This window comes from Echeneis naucrates, chromosome 24 (assembly GCF_900963305.1).
Source record: "Echeneis naucrates chromosome 24, fEcheNa1.1, whole genome shotgun sequence".
Taxonomy (NCBI): domain Eukaryota; kingdom Metazoa; phylum Chordata; class Actinopteri; order Carangiformes; family Echeneidae; genus Echeneis; species Echeneis naucrates.
The window spans coordinates 15,615,816-15,630,610 of record NC_042534.1 but is presented as its reverse complement, the minus strand read 5'-3'; the positions used below and the strand labels follow the sequence as shown (position 1 = coordinate 15,630,610).

The 14,795-nt window shown below is 42.1% G+C and overlaps 1 protein-coding gene across 2 annotated transcripts in view; it reads left to right on the top strand.

Annotated features, from left to right (window-relative positions):
* Positions 1-1,033: 1,033 nt before the first annotated feature.
* tnfrsf21 (tumor necrosis factor receptor superfamily, member 21) overlaps positions 1,034-14,795 on the top strand; it is a 38,967-nt gene continuing 25,205 nt past the window's right edge. Inside the window, exons 1-3 of one of the 2 annotated variants that reach the window (XM_029496310.1) lie at positions 1,034-1,411; positions 10,103-10,793; positions 14,171-14,755. In XM_029496310.1, the coding sequence (XP_029352170.1) occupies positions 1,385-1,411; positions 10,103-10,793; positions 14,171-14,755 (1,303 nt within the window). In that variant the 5' untranslated portion in view covers positions 1,034-1,384. The remainder of the gene's footprint in view (positions 1,412-10,102; positions 10,794-14,170; positions 14,756-14,795) is intronic. The other variant, XM_029496311.1, reaches the window with a different exon arrangement.

Here is a 14,795-nt window from a genome sequence, read left to right as displayed (position 1 = left end):
AGATAAGTGTATCAAACGGAATTGAACCAACAGATATGTACAAGAAGATGGCAGTTGAATTGCACCAAAAAATGTCATTATATATGAAACTATAAGAATATATCAAGTTTTTTGTTAGATGTCCTTTAAAGCATGTCAGTAATATGTCAGTTCCATATGTCTTATAGAGTCCCAAAATGCTCCTGCTGCATAGCCAAAGTTAGCATTCCCAGCTGTTTAATTTTTATGTTGAAATGAAATGTCTGCATTTATGTTTCTTCCAAACGGATGAGGAAACTGTTGTTAATGTTAATGTTAGCCATGTAGCAATAGATTGTATCACAGCTGCTTTAAAAATGTTCGATTTCATTTTTAGACCTTCGACTTGCTAGTTCTGTGAATGCAGTCTGAGCTATTACTGGAAGCATCAGTGCCTCAGGTATAAAAGGGACAATCTAATGCAAACACAAACTGTATCTTCTGAGGACATATCAGCCAGTATAAGTATGATAGCGTTTGTGCTTACACCAGTTAAAACAAATGAAAATAATAAGTAGAGTTTAAAAAAACAAAACAAAAAAAAAAAAGTCAAAAAGGTTACCTGCAAGTCTTTCCCCTTAATGTTCTCTCCCCTTGATGTCTTACGAGCTTTTAACCTGTGCCTGCCATGAGCCATCACATCCATCTGTGGAGACCTCTGCAGTTGAATCCAATGGCTGTTCATACCTTCTACATATGTGATTGAATTATTCATTCATTTTTTTGCCCCAAATATGTTTATTTAGATTCGCACCGTGCAGTACTGCCCTAAGTCCTCATCAAGGACATATCATTCAACCTGGGTTCACCTGCAGCACGCATGCCCCCCCCCCATCTCCCCATCTCCCCCATCCTCTCCTCCTTCATCCTCCTCCCCTCTCTATGCAGCCGGAGTTCAACACACGTGCGCGGCTCAGTGCGCGCTGCCATTGGCCGACAGGCGCCCAGCTCCCGCCCCCAGCTCGCTACGTCACCGCGGCAGTGTCTGTGGTGCTCTGCGGAGCGGACGGGACGGAGAGCCGCACTGCACACTGACGAGCCTTGGACGGGGCGAGGCGGCGATCCGAGCGCGGCCCTCATCCATCATCGCTATGGGAATTTCCGAGGGGTTCCTCCTGAACCAAGCCCTCATCCCGTACTACCTGAAACCGGTCCACCTGGAGACACAGACTATAAACCAGCGCAGTTGAGACTGAGGCTGCATCAGGAGCTCAGGGCTCAGCTTCTCTCCTCCGGTAGAGCTGAGGAGGAGGAGGAGGAGGATGACGGTGAGAAACATCTAGAGATGAGAAGTGTTCCTCCTGCAAACAACTTGATCAAGCACGTCCGCTTGATCCTCACCACCTGTACTCTGTGAATCAGGACGATGCCTGCCATGTGTGTGTCCGTAGTGGTGAGTGCGTTACGTTTGATTATTTCTTCATTTATTCTAAGGACTCCTCCAGCAGGTTTACCCATTTAAAGGGCCAGTGCGTGTTTATTTTCCTCTTCTTCTTCTTCTTCTTCTTCTGTTTTTCTGCTTTGTAATACTCAACCTAAAATCAACAATCTTCAATCTTTGACTGGTAAATAAAAAAAATTGACTGGTAAAAAAATTTTTTTTTATGTTTTGACATCGTTTATGAAGTTAGCGTGGTCAAACTGTACAAAAGAGTTTTTGGTGGGCAGGATGGGGACAGAAATGGGATTTCTATTGTCTACCCCGTCACACTCATGTCAGTCAGTGGAGTCTCATCTGTCACAACAAAGACATGGTTTGATTCTCCAAGTAAACAAGTCATAGAATAAAGCTGGATACATTCGTATCGGCTCATTCAGTCAGCAAAAGTGAGACTCTGGGATACTTTTGGAGAGAAAAAGAAAGGTTTTATGATGTCATTGTTGTACTTGTCAAGGATGGATGGATGGATGGATGTTTTCATTATGTCCCACCCCTGTCCCTTTGTTAGGACAGTGATTCTTAGACTGTTAGCTGTGTCAGTAGCTGCTGGAGCTCCAGGTCCCACTATTCTCAGTGAGTCAGATGAAGCTCATGGACAAAAGACTTTCCCTTTGTCTCCTCACAAAGCAGGAGAGTGCTGTTAAGCTCAAGGGACCCAGACTCCTGTAAAAACATGGTCAAGTCATTCTGATTTTTAGTGCAATGAAGACATCTAAATCACTTTTAATGACCACCCTGGTGGAGTAGGGGTGTTTGATTGAAGGACGGAGTAGAGGGAGTTGGACATTAATGATCTTTTTGGCTGAGGAGCTGGATGTGATTTCACTGTCAGTTGCTGCACAAACAAAGCTGATAAGCTGATTGATTCAGATTAAATTGACATTTTTGTTCGGTCTTTACAATGATTTCATATTTGAAATTTTCTGAGTATTTAATTAAAAAATAAGAAATGCTTTGAACAGGCATGAAACTCTTCACAAAACTGTTTACATCTGTTGCTGAGTGTGTATCTCCCTGTACCTCCCCTCCACTTACACATGTTGCATGAAGTTTTGAACTTTTTTTTAATGCAACAAAATCATAATCAATTTAATATTGTTATTTAAATATAGCTTATTTTGGTGTTCTACTCTGAGATTAAGGGTTGACAACAGTGGAGCATCCCTGTTAGACAACGGTTATCTGCAGAACCCTACAGTCACTATGCCAAATGTGCGGTTGCGGTGAACTTTTATTATCTGCATACATGTGGCGACAATGACTCTGAAGCATTAACAAGAAATAATTGTTAATGACCCGCACGTCCATCATTTACAGCTTCTTTTACTTTATGCATTGAAAAAAGAAAATGTTGTAGTTGTACATCCAAATGGCTGCAATTCTATGCAAATATCATCATCCATGTCAATGGGGATAATGACAGCTGAATTATAATGCAGCCATTGTTCAGTTGTTGTTTTTTCTTTTTGTCACACTGCCTTTCCCATTGTGATGAGTCAAAGGCTACTGTAAATTACAGCTTGTACTTGTGAGTTTTCACTGGAAGAATTAACTTCCAGTCTTGGTTACTCTGCTTGTTTCCCAGCTGTCGGATGGCAAGCCTCCAAATAAGGTTTCAGAAATGAATACAAGAATGCAGAAACAGTCATACACTTAAAGGGTATAACTGAGATTAAAAATGAAAGCTGAATCATCAGTGATAATCAATTTAGTCCACTGCGGTATGAAAAAACAAGACATAACTGCAACCAGTTTCATCTTGCTGATTTTAAAGAAAACAAGTATTCAGCTTTGCGAATGTGAACCTTAGGCCTACAGAACCCGTTTCCATGTTTTATTTTTTCGAAGGACGAGCTCAGTTCCTCTGCTCCACTCATTAGCGTTCAACTCAAACAGCTACACAAATGATCATTTCCAGCTATTGTCAGTGATAAATTCGGCGTGACTGAGTCTCAACACAGCCTATCTCTCTCTCTGAGATGAAATGAGCTTCCACTGTGAGCAGGAGGACACGAGGACACACTGCAACAGGTGCTGGTGCACTGCCTGGCAGTGAGGCAGGGTGTGCGTGTGTGTTTGTGTGTGGTGGAAGTTCGTGTAGGGGTGCATTTGTGTATATTGTCTGCAAATATATGTGTGTGTGTGGTTGTTGTTTGGCGTGGGCTCTATTTTAGTTAGATAGTAATTACAGTGTAAAGTTTTCAGCCACACACAGACACAAATGCAAACATCCCACCCATACTCAATGTTTGTATGCACACAGGTTATTATGTAACAGTAACACACACACACACACACAGATACATTCTAAACAGGAAGACTATGGATCCTGTCATGCACACGTGGTTAATGTAGATAATGCTCGAAATTACTATCAAGAATAACAGCAGTGATCTGAAACTACTGTTAGACCTCAGTCCACTTCCTGATCTGCGGTGCATTTCTTGTTAAACACCCATCGCCAGTTCATCCCTTGTTACGCGATGAGGCGTGTGCTTGGTTTGTGTGGCAGCGCTGCAAAGTCTTGAAGTTGTAAGTCTTTGCGACAGACAGTTCTGCCCTGACGTTGACAGCGTATAAGTCGTGGCACGCAGCCTATCTGCCCATGTGCACACCTCCTGCCTATTTTAGGATGCTGTTAAAGTATCTGTAAACACTCTAAGGTTCTTCCACATCAGGTTTCAGATTTGTGCGGTTTTTGCACTCTGTGTGTGTGACTCACCTCTAATCTTGGCACTAGAGAGCTAAAAGCAGTATGCTGATTGTTTATACACACACATATATATTTGTCAGTTTTACTGCTGCTTGCACTAAAGCATTTCGCCACTAAAACACTTCCTGTCCTCCTTAGTTAAAGAGACAACCTGAATGGATTGGGAGCGCTCTTTTTTAGAGGTAGGGCTTTTATGGGGAAAAAAAAAACAAAACAAAACAAAAAAAAAAACTGCACTTGCAGTACCCAAGCAGCAACCAGTCTGGATGGATGCTAAAACACAACAGAACTAACAGAAAGGTAACTCAAACACAAAACTGGCAAAAGACAGATAGTAAAAATATTATTATTATGATATTTAATCAAATAATCTGAAATTCTCACATCTGGTTCACTTAAAAAAAAGTAAGAAAACATACCCCCAATTTAATTGAACATAAATTATAGCCTATATTACAAATCATTTCCCCACATAACTCTAAAGACATTATTTTCACATCATCACACTTATTTCAGACTTAACAAAAGACATGAAATATTCTAAAATATGAAATGCAAAAATGTGTACATTGCCTTAGTGGAGTGCCTCTTTAATCTAGTAAATAAATAATAAAGTAAATAATCAGGATTCTTGATATCCCACCAGAAATCTATGGCCAACATCACAGTTTTATTTGGTGGAAACTGTTAAATAGCCATTGTCAAGAAGTGGCACATTAGTGTTGCATTCATGCCCTGATGCTTAAAATACTTGACAACATATTAAACATTCTTGTATTCTTCCCCATTAGCCCCTGCACCATTTTCACCACTCTCTTCCAATAATTCAAACACACGTGTGCCATCTAGTTCCATGTCATCCAAAAGAAACCCCACCTGATGAGTTTTGCATACAAACAAGGCCCTTATCACATGCCAAAAAAATCATAATGACTCAAAGTTCACAAACACAAACAAGTAAGTTACGAGAAGTTTGGATGGAACCTTTAGTGACCTAAAAAAAAAAAAAAAGAAGACCTATCAGTTGTGCTTCAGCTCCAATGCCTTCGGGCGAATAGGGTCTTGGGTGTGTCTTGGGCGGGGCTGCCCAGAGGTAGAATTACAGGGTGTTTTGCTCAAACTGACAAACTTGGAGGGAGTTGAGATGCTTGTTTCATTGAGTGATTTGTGTATCTATGTGTTTTGCTGTTGTGGGTGGCTATGCTCAAAGAGCAGGAACCTGCAGTGGTGCAGTGGTGCCACTCTGGTGCCTATATGATGTAAACAAGAGCCACTTGCCTGACGACTCCACCCTGCTCCTGGAAAGCTGGAAAGCCTCCCGTGATCTCCCCCGCAGCTCCAACCTCGACACAGCAAAGTGCAATTCTATCAGCTCTTTCCATCTGCAAACCTTTTTTCATTTTGTCTAATTCATGTATCTCTGCCAGCAGAGAGGCTGCTTACTGAGGCCATTAGCGAGTGGACAGTAGTAATTACTCAACAGTGTCAGTAGCTGCTTTTATTCAAAAGGCTGACGCAGCAAATAATGCACGTTTGATATAGCATAATTCACATTTTATGCTGTGTTCACGCCGTGTTGAGGTTGGATATGGAAAAATATATATTTTTGTGACAGTGGAACATTCAGACAACTTGTGTTATCAAAGAATTGATCATGTGAGGGTTACAAACACATTGAGCACACCAGTTAGAACCAGTTAGAAGATTTCTCTGCCATGACATGAAATAGCATTAGTACCTAGTGAGTGTTAAGCTCCTTAGGCTGTGGATCCTACTTTTGCTATAATGCAGCTTAATAGTAAAGCTTCATTAGAGCCTCTCTGTCCACTAAATGCCATTGGGGTAGGTTCTCTGTCTCTATGGCATCATGATGAAGCCATCTGGGTTATTGTTTGGTCTCGATAAAGCAGAAGAAATCACATGAGCACTTTCACAAGGCTGAACAGGAGCAAAGCGTGTCACATAAATTGTCCCTTTACCCAAACAGGTGGGATCCACCCCAACACATCTGGCTGTATTTGCTGAGGGTGGGGGTAGGCTGCGGTGGGCTGGTGTTGGTTCAGGTTCCTCCCCTGTCACAGGGGCAGCAGGGAAGGAACAAGTTTAACATGCAGGTTCAAAGTAGGCAGGGATAATGGTAGCCCCATTCTTGTCCCGTCACCTTATCTTGACTTCTAATATAGATACAGACAAAAAGCCGGTAAAATAATGACAGCTGGCAGCACTCGCACTAAAATTGACTCATGCATTGCTGATCTTAAGAGGTGGTTGTGTAGAGGCTCCAGACAATGTTTGTTTGTGTGTGTGTGTGTGTGTGTATGTGTTCAGGCAGGAATGTACTGACATGGTGCCAGAGCTGCACTCTGTTTTCTCTTCTGCTTTGTGTGTGTTTTAGGGCTTTTTTATTTTCATATTTGACGACAGGAAATACAGTGGCACAGGACTGGTGGGTCCACTCTACTGGGAGGGAGTGGCACCTGCAGACAATATCGAGACACAACCACTGAGAGAACACACTATGGCCAGTTGTGAGGCTCCAGTCCTTAGCCATCAGCTTACGGCACTCCTTCCTCAGCATGTTGAAGAGCAGCTGCTGAAGTCATTATCTCCAATGACTTAAAGCCATAGCTACAGACAAAGCCAGGTCAGCTGCAGCTCTGTGAGCTATTGAATAGTTCATGTAAGCTTGGCCTGGACAGCCCTGTATCATCAGACCATTATTGATCATAATGGAATATAGATGTTGCACAAACTTAAGACTTTATGGATGCCAACGTGTGGTTGTTCTATTGTAGAAGAAGCTTTCTCTGTAACCGGAAAATGTTGCATCAACTTTCAATTTCACTTGATTACATATTTAGTGATGATGTGATAATCAGCCTTCATAAGAGCTGCCAAAGATGAAGAATCTGGGAGAAACAGGATGCTTACGCCAGTGTCCACCCGCTATAGGGGCGTCACCAATGGTATCATGAGTAGGAAAATAATACGATCATTGCAAGCGCCCGATCCCAACTCAACTGAACACCCCCGAGGTTACAGACCCACATTTTCAACAGCTCTCTATCATGTCATTAAAACGCCAAGTGAGGGAGTATCTTGTGGGAGATTGGTTTTATTTTATCTTCATTTATAAGCAGGAAAACTAAGCTCCGCCAACCAAAGTAATTCAGGTCGGAGTGCGGAAAGTAAAAAGAAGAGGTTCAGTAAAGTCAGGGCAATAGGCCATTGCAGTGCCTGTGAATAACAACACTCCTTGTTACATCAATGTCGAGTATTAAATATCCGTCTGTCTGGCTAACTAGTGAGTGGGCTGGTTTTACTAGCGCTAACAGAATTGAATGCAGTTAAGGGCTATACACTTTGTACTTTGAGTTTTGGAGTATGAGATATGATCACTGGTTATTGACGAATAAGCATTAGTCATTATTTTCTGGGAAAACAGATCGTAGGACAGGCTCAACCTGATAAGTTGAAGAAAGACTTAGAGTCTTGTGGATACTTGACAATTCTGTCAAGGATTTGCATTTTACTGGTCAATACATCATTGAACATATGGAAGGACCAATCTTGGGAAAAATGTTTGTACAGAAAGTGGAAGCTACTTAGCCTCGTTTGCTGACAGTAACAAAGAGTTCTAGTTAATTTAAAGTTTGTCCAACATGTTAATGTCACGTCATTCCCCAATAAAATAGCTGTTGCATATTTGCGTGTTTGCATTTCGTGGTTGTTCAGATCTGCTGCAGGACAGTACGCAAAACCTGACCATGTTATTACTTTATGCTAATGTTTTTGCAAACACTAATGGAAGAGCGATGTTCCAGGTTTGTGAAAGATCCACAGAAATAATTGTGTTTACCCAAAAGATAAGTTATGAAGCTCATTTTTCTTGACTCTTAGCAGCTGCCTGGTTTTTTTTAATGAGCCTGCTTCTCAGGACAAAACAAAATCTGCACGGTAGGTACTGGCATGAAAAACACAAGTGTCCTTCTTTGAACCATCTGAAAGTTCCTGTTTTAATACCAGCATACCTTCCCTTCCACAGCCTCACATTAAACAGTCAGTGATACACCTCAATTATGGTAATGTTCAGGGCATAAAATTCAACAAACAAGCAGAAAGAGCCACGGGGGGACCATCCATTGTCTATAACAAGCAGAATGTTCCCATTTTACTGCTGCGTGCGCTTCCTACCGACGTTTTGACTTTGAACATTGATGTGAATGAATGCATTGATGCTTTTGACGCAAGTGAGTTATGAACAGCTTGTCGAGAACATACTCTGATGTTTATGGATGAGGATCTGGGAATGAACACACAGAAACGAATGGGTGGTGTGGTCAAAGGACAATGGAGCAGTGGTAGAATGGACGGCTTTGTCCTTGTTAGCACCAACTCGTAAAATGAGTTTGTCTTCTTTTGAGTGGTTCATGAAAGTGAGTTTGTCGAAATGTATGCACTTTTTTCTTTATCTTCAGTGTCTCAAAAATGACTCATTGATTTAATATAAACCAGATATTTCATATAACAGAAACATTTTCATCTAAACTCTGATCTTACTTTGGGAAACAAGATGAGCTTGTCCTATATTGGTTCGAACCTGAACAAATGCTTTTTATTGGAAGATTTGGATTATGGATGAGAAACATTCTAGTCAGCAAAAACTTTCCCCCCAACCAATTTATCACGTCAAAAACCCACCGGTCCTGTTTATCCTGCACACAGGAATGGGTAATCTCCAGTCACACACCCATAGTCTGCTCTGGCCCCAGGCTTGTCTGGGTTTAAATCCTGCCTTCTGTTGCTGTGTGTCTCACATAGTCTTGTTGCCAGACTTTTTATAGCTGCCACCACTTTCCTTCTAGATGAACGAACAGGTTTCCACTCTTCTCCATGTGTTGCTGACATTGTCTGAACTTGTTGGAAGTTGAACCTGCAGCCAGAGTAAGCCTCTTAGATTGTCTTGAGGCCTTTATTTTGCATTCAGATCATCAAAAGTGAATTGTATTTGGTAAATTTGGTTTCATTTTAACAATCTTGCAATTCTGACTCTTCACTTTGCTGACATTTATTTATTTATTTATTTATTTTTTTGTGCACAGACTTGTGAAGCTGTCCTTCACACTGCAGTGGACACACTAATTGTTAGTCAGGCTAAAATAATTGCTTAACAGGAGTTATAAAGGAAAGGAAACTAGTTTTCTGTTTAAAAATGAGCCCTTTAGCCCTTTGCCATCAATGGAGACAGTCCTCCAGCAGGCAGACTGCCTGATACAGTACTACTGACATGACTCATACTGTGTGTGTTTGTGTGTGTGTGTGTGTGTGTGTGTGTGTGTAAGAGTGACTTTGGACATGTGTGGCTTATTCCCCTAAACCCAGTGAGCGTTGCCTTCCCAGCAGACATGAGAGGGGAGCCTGGTTACAAAAATGTTTGTGTTGAAGTCTTGGGAACTTGACTTAGGAAGGAAGTGTTGAGTCAGGTACGAGCAAATAAAATGATGCTGGATTTGATATTTGATATTTCATGCTAATGTTTATGACTCAGTTTGTGACCTGATGAGTGTACAAACCCAACATCAGAAAATGAATCCGGACGGGAAGGGTGAACGGGAATCTCAGTTAGGTTGCGTCCCTCTCGCTTTTCCGATCTCAGCCTGCCATCCATCTGTCTGAGTCCATCTGTCCATCCATCCATCCATCTGTCCATCCTCTTTTACCAAGAACTACGTACAGTAACTACTACTACTTAGCCTCAGCAAAAATCTGTGTTAACGTCTTATACAAGATCACACTGACTTTGACTTGATTCTAGGTACTCATGTTCCACAAAGGATAAACATTTATGTCTTTTCACAGATAATATCTTGACATTAACATTTGAAATGTTTGATGATTCTCCTAATCCTTGCATTCTCTTCTCCACTCAGCTCTTATATACTGTGGTAGTTGAAGTCTCAGCCCAGTATTTGACCACAATCAGCCCGGCTGAGCAGCTTGTCCTGTCTTCCCGCCACTATCAGCACACTGACCCAATCTCAGGCGCTCAGCTGCTCTGCGACAAGTGCCCAGCAGGCACCTACGTGTCCACCCACTGTGCCCCCAAAGCTGTGAGGGAGTGCAGCCCTTGTCCTGAAGGCACCTTCACACGGGGAGAGAACGGGGTCCAGCAATGCCATCACTGTCGGGCTCCGTGCCCTGCTGGGTTTGTTGAGAAAACGCCCTGCACGGCCACCCAGGACCGCATCTGCACTTGTCCACCCAACAGCTTCTTGTCGGTGGACAATGGCTCAGAGTGTAAGCCCCATTCGCTCTGCCCTCGCGGGATGAGGGTGAAAAAGCGAGGCAGTGAAACAGAGGACGTGCTTTGCAGGCCGTGCTCCAAGGGGACGTACTCGGATGTTGAGTCAAGTGTGCTGAAGTGCCGAAACCACACAGACTGCCAGGCTCAGGGTCTGCTGTTGCTCACGTCAGGGACCAAAGAGAGAGATAATGTCTGTGGGCCCCTCCCTACACCTGTGTCTTCCTCTTCATCGTCAACCGCCTCGACAACAGCAACAGTGGGGCCTGCACAGGCTTCCTTTTCTCACCTATCGTCTTTAACTAGACCTGCACAGAAAGGTGAGAGCAGGACTTCTTCTTAGCTATTGCCTGTGTGGTTAATGGTATTTTATAGTAGTTTCCATTCAGTAGTTACTGTGAATATCTTTTTCATTTGGATTTTCAGGTTGTGGACTTGTTTGATGACTAGTTGGAATGTTCTATCCCTTGGAAAGGCATGAATTATATGTATACATGTGATTTTCTAATTAATTTCAATATCAACCACATAGCTAAACATTCCAAAAGGCTGGAAAATTTCAGTGTGTGTGTAAATGTGTGTTAGAGAAGATGCCACTCTCATGTCTGTGTGTTAGCAGTAATGCTTAGCTTAAGATCAGAAGCAGAAGGCTGGCTTGGCAGGCTTTGCAGCTCAGAAATGAGACTGCAAGCATCTGTTACTCTCGCTGATTATATGCCCACGAACAGAAATGATATCATCTTTATTCTTAGAATAATTATATTTCTTTGGCTTTTTGAGCAAATATATGACTTTGCTTTTATTTATTAAGCGCTACAGACTTCACTAAATAACACTTAGTGCCACACATACTCACACATTGTAACAAAGCACTAGTTTGATCAAACTTTACTTTACCTCCAAACCCTCAAATGTTTTTCCCTACATTCCCTATCAAACAAAAGTGTACCTTTTGGAATGGGAGCTGACACATCTGTATCATGGCTTATGACATTAATGAAACAATTTCCCTGTGGGAAATCCCAAAGTGGAAGCAGCTCCTGTTCTCAGGAATTCTGCTGTTTGGCCCTAGAAGGAGTTATGGGTTTTTCCATCTTCCTCTAGCGCTCCCCCGCTTTCCCTTCTCTGTCCTCCTATCCTCTTCAGCTCTGTTATTGTTACTTTACGTCACACTCATATCTGCTGGTCCTTTCTCAGAATCAACCATGTGTAGCTATTGCACTTATAATGTCGCCACTGGGATCAATGATAAAGGGAAATGGATGGATGGGCCAATACGGGTGTTACGTAATCATGTTTTGTTTTTGACCCGTTGTTTATGTGTGTGTTGCGTTGTATGCACTTGAATAGCACTGATAAAACTAAACTGTATTCATGTTTCAATTCATCTAAAGAGCCCCAACACAAAACTCCGTGCAAACACAGATGTCCAATTGTTTGCAGCAGAGAAAACTTTTAATAGTTCCATTTAAACTTCAACCTCCATCAAAACTGATTTACTACACTGATGTTGGTTTTGGATTTAAAATCAAAAGCCATCACTGGAAGTAGATCTTCAAATGAAAATCACGATTATTTTAAGCTTTGACCTGGACTGTAAGGAATAATTATTTTGGGACTTATCTTTCAAGGATAATGTCAATATGAAGGCACTGACTTCTAACTAAAACGTCCCGTACATTGCACCTTCACTAGCAATTGATCGCATTCAATGAATCCAGAGAGACTCAAAAAAATTTGACATGGACTCAATATACATGCATTACCAAAACCACCAGAATACTGAGAAAATGGCAAGTTGTCTATTTGATAGGTCTGACAAAAGGCAATTACTGGAATAAGTAACTGAATTTTAAATTATCCCTGTTACCAGCACTGGACACATCTTCATCTATCTAATAGCACAAGTGTCCATGTTCAAAGAAATTGGGAAACTGAAACTTGGCTTCTCATCTCAATTTACAACAAGTCTTGTTGCTGCCAGCCGAAACACAAGCCTTCATTTGTGGATTAGACCTGCTCGTGTTGATAAGAGGATGAGAGGGATTAACACACACACACAGGTGACAATCCCAAACATTCAGCAGACCATTTATGATCTAATAGCATCACACAACACTGGTAAACAGCAGCGTAGAGACGCGTGGCCACATCAATAATCAAAAGAGGTGTATAATGTACTAATATTGATTGGTCATTGCAAGCCATTTCCAAATGAATACATTTAAAGAGCATAGTACAAACTGTTCTTTTCCTATTTCAAAAGATTACAGAACTTCTCTTCTTTTTCATTTTTCATTTTTAAACCATTCCTTCAATTAAAGCTGTAATCTGGTTAGATTTTCCCTCCCTCAAGTTCACTTGCAGATACGACATTTGGGTGAGCAGTTTGTCGTGAGATTAGGAAATGGCACAGTCGGGCAGGAGCGTGGGAGCAGGAAGACAGGCAAGGCAGATGACCGCTTATTCAGGGACTCCATCAGGGAAGGTTTAATAGATGACACATCTGTTGGGTGAACCTAATTAGTCACCCAGACCAGGGGTCACGTTTGACACACTTTGACATCATGTTGGCTGATGCGCAGTGAGTGTAATTCATGCCTGAGTCATGCAACTCTTTTGACATTGAGGAATATCTGCAAGTGAGGGAGCAGCTCCACAATGTTTCAGAAGATATTAAGTCAGATTAGTCCTCTGACATCTCACACATCTTTTACATTAAAATATGTTTGTATCTACATATCTGTTGGCGGATATTTATGTTGTTACCAAATTAGATTTCTTTAAATTTTACAGTTTAGTTATCATTTTAGTGAAGTATAAAGTTAACATAAATATTTAAATATATAAAATAAATAATATAAAATTGCACTCTACTCTCTGCCTTTTACTACTTTCAAGTTTCCTCCCATTGCTGTTCTTTTTCAGTTCCAGCCACGAATGCTTCCTGACCCTTCAGCGCGGCACTCACCTGAAATCTTAGAGGCAGTAACATTCTTCTCCCTATATGATCTTCTGGTTGTAGAATGTGATCATTAACTAGACTAACCGGCAGAATCACTTCCTGTCAACTGCTTGTAGTCCCACCTCCTCCAACAAGCCAACATTTTATGGGCTGGATGCGAGATATAAAAATCAAGTCTCCTAATGGTTCTGAAGCTGATCTCTGCAGCCATTCGTTACTCCTTCTTTCTAAGTAGCTAATCGATATGATCATCAACTTGCTCCTCAGCCACAATGATTTATATTACATTATTTTCTTGCAGAGTAATTGTCATTGTACTTTCTAGCTCACAGCATATTTTGTCACATTCTTTGATAACCACACTGAAGGGAAGGGATATTCGGAAATAGATTGTTGTGTAATGACAACAAATGACATCAGTAGAGGTCAGAAAGTGAAGCAGATTGGAGAGCAGAGTGGGGTTGGGGGCGTTGCTCCCTCTTCTGTTTGTGTACCAAATTGCTCACATAGATTAAAGTGCTAGAATCCCCTCCCGTTATGCTTTCTGTTTTCTTTGTCGAGGTTAGGCAAATCTCTCCGGTGAGTGATTTCATTATTTTCCTCACTGTGTCTCTCTATTGTGTTTTGTTACTTTTTTCTGTACTATTGTGTCTTTTTTTCCCCCCTCTTGTTTCTATTCTTCTTACTTTGTCCATCTTCCCTGGATCGATCATTCTGTCTCTTCAATCACAGGCACCTATAGCCATTCGGGATCCATCCAACTGAGGGAAAAGCAAGGTGTGGAAGACCACCGTGCAAAGAGGCTACTCTATAGCCTGCCCGGCACTCCCACCCCGCCCAACCGTGACCTCCCAAGGACTCCCCAGCCCTCAGCTCGCAAGCAACCGATTGATCGTGAGCAACAGCAGGAGCCCAAGTCGGACCCCGTGATTGGGCCCAACAGGCGGGAATTGGAGGGTCTGGAGGGTGCAGAGGTAGTCAGAGGCGGGACAGGTCTCAACAAGGTAGCTGACCAAGGCAGCGTAAGTGGCAGAAGTGGGGTTTCCAGTTTCTACAAGCCCACCCGCAGAGGATCCCCGAGGCCGAGTACTCATAATCAATTTGACATCAATGAGCACCTGCCCTGGATGATCGTGCTGCTGCTCCTGCTGGTTTTGGTGATAATTGTCGTGTGCAGCGTGAAGCGGAGCTCGAGGGTCCTGAAGAAGGGCCCAATGCAGGATCCCAGCAGCATCATGGAGAAGGCCATTCAGAAGAAACCATCGGCACTTCCAACACAGATCAAAGAGAAGTGGATCTACTATAGTAATGGCCAGGGTGAGTCCGCTTTGTTTTTGATTTCACAAAAGAATGGCTT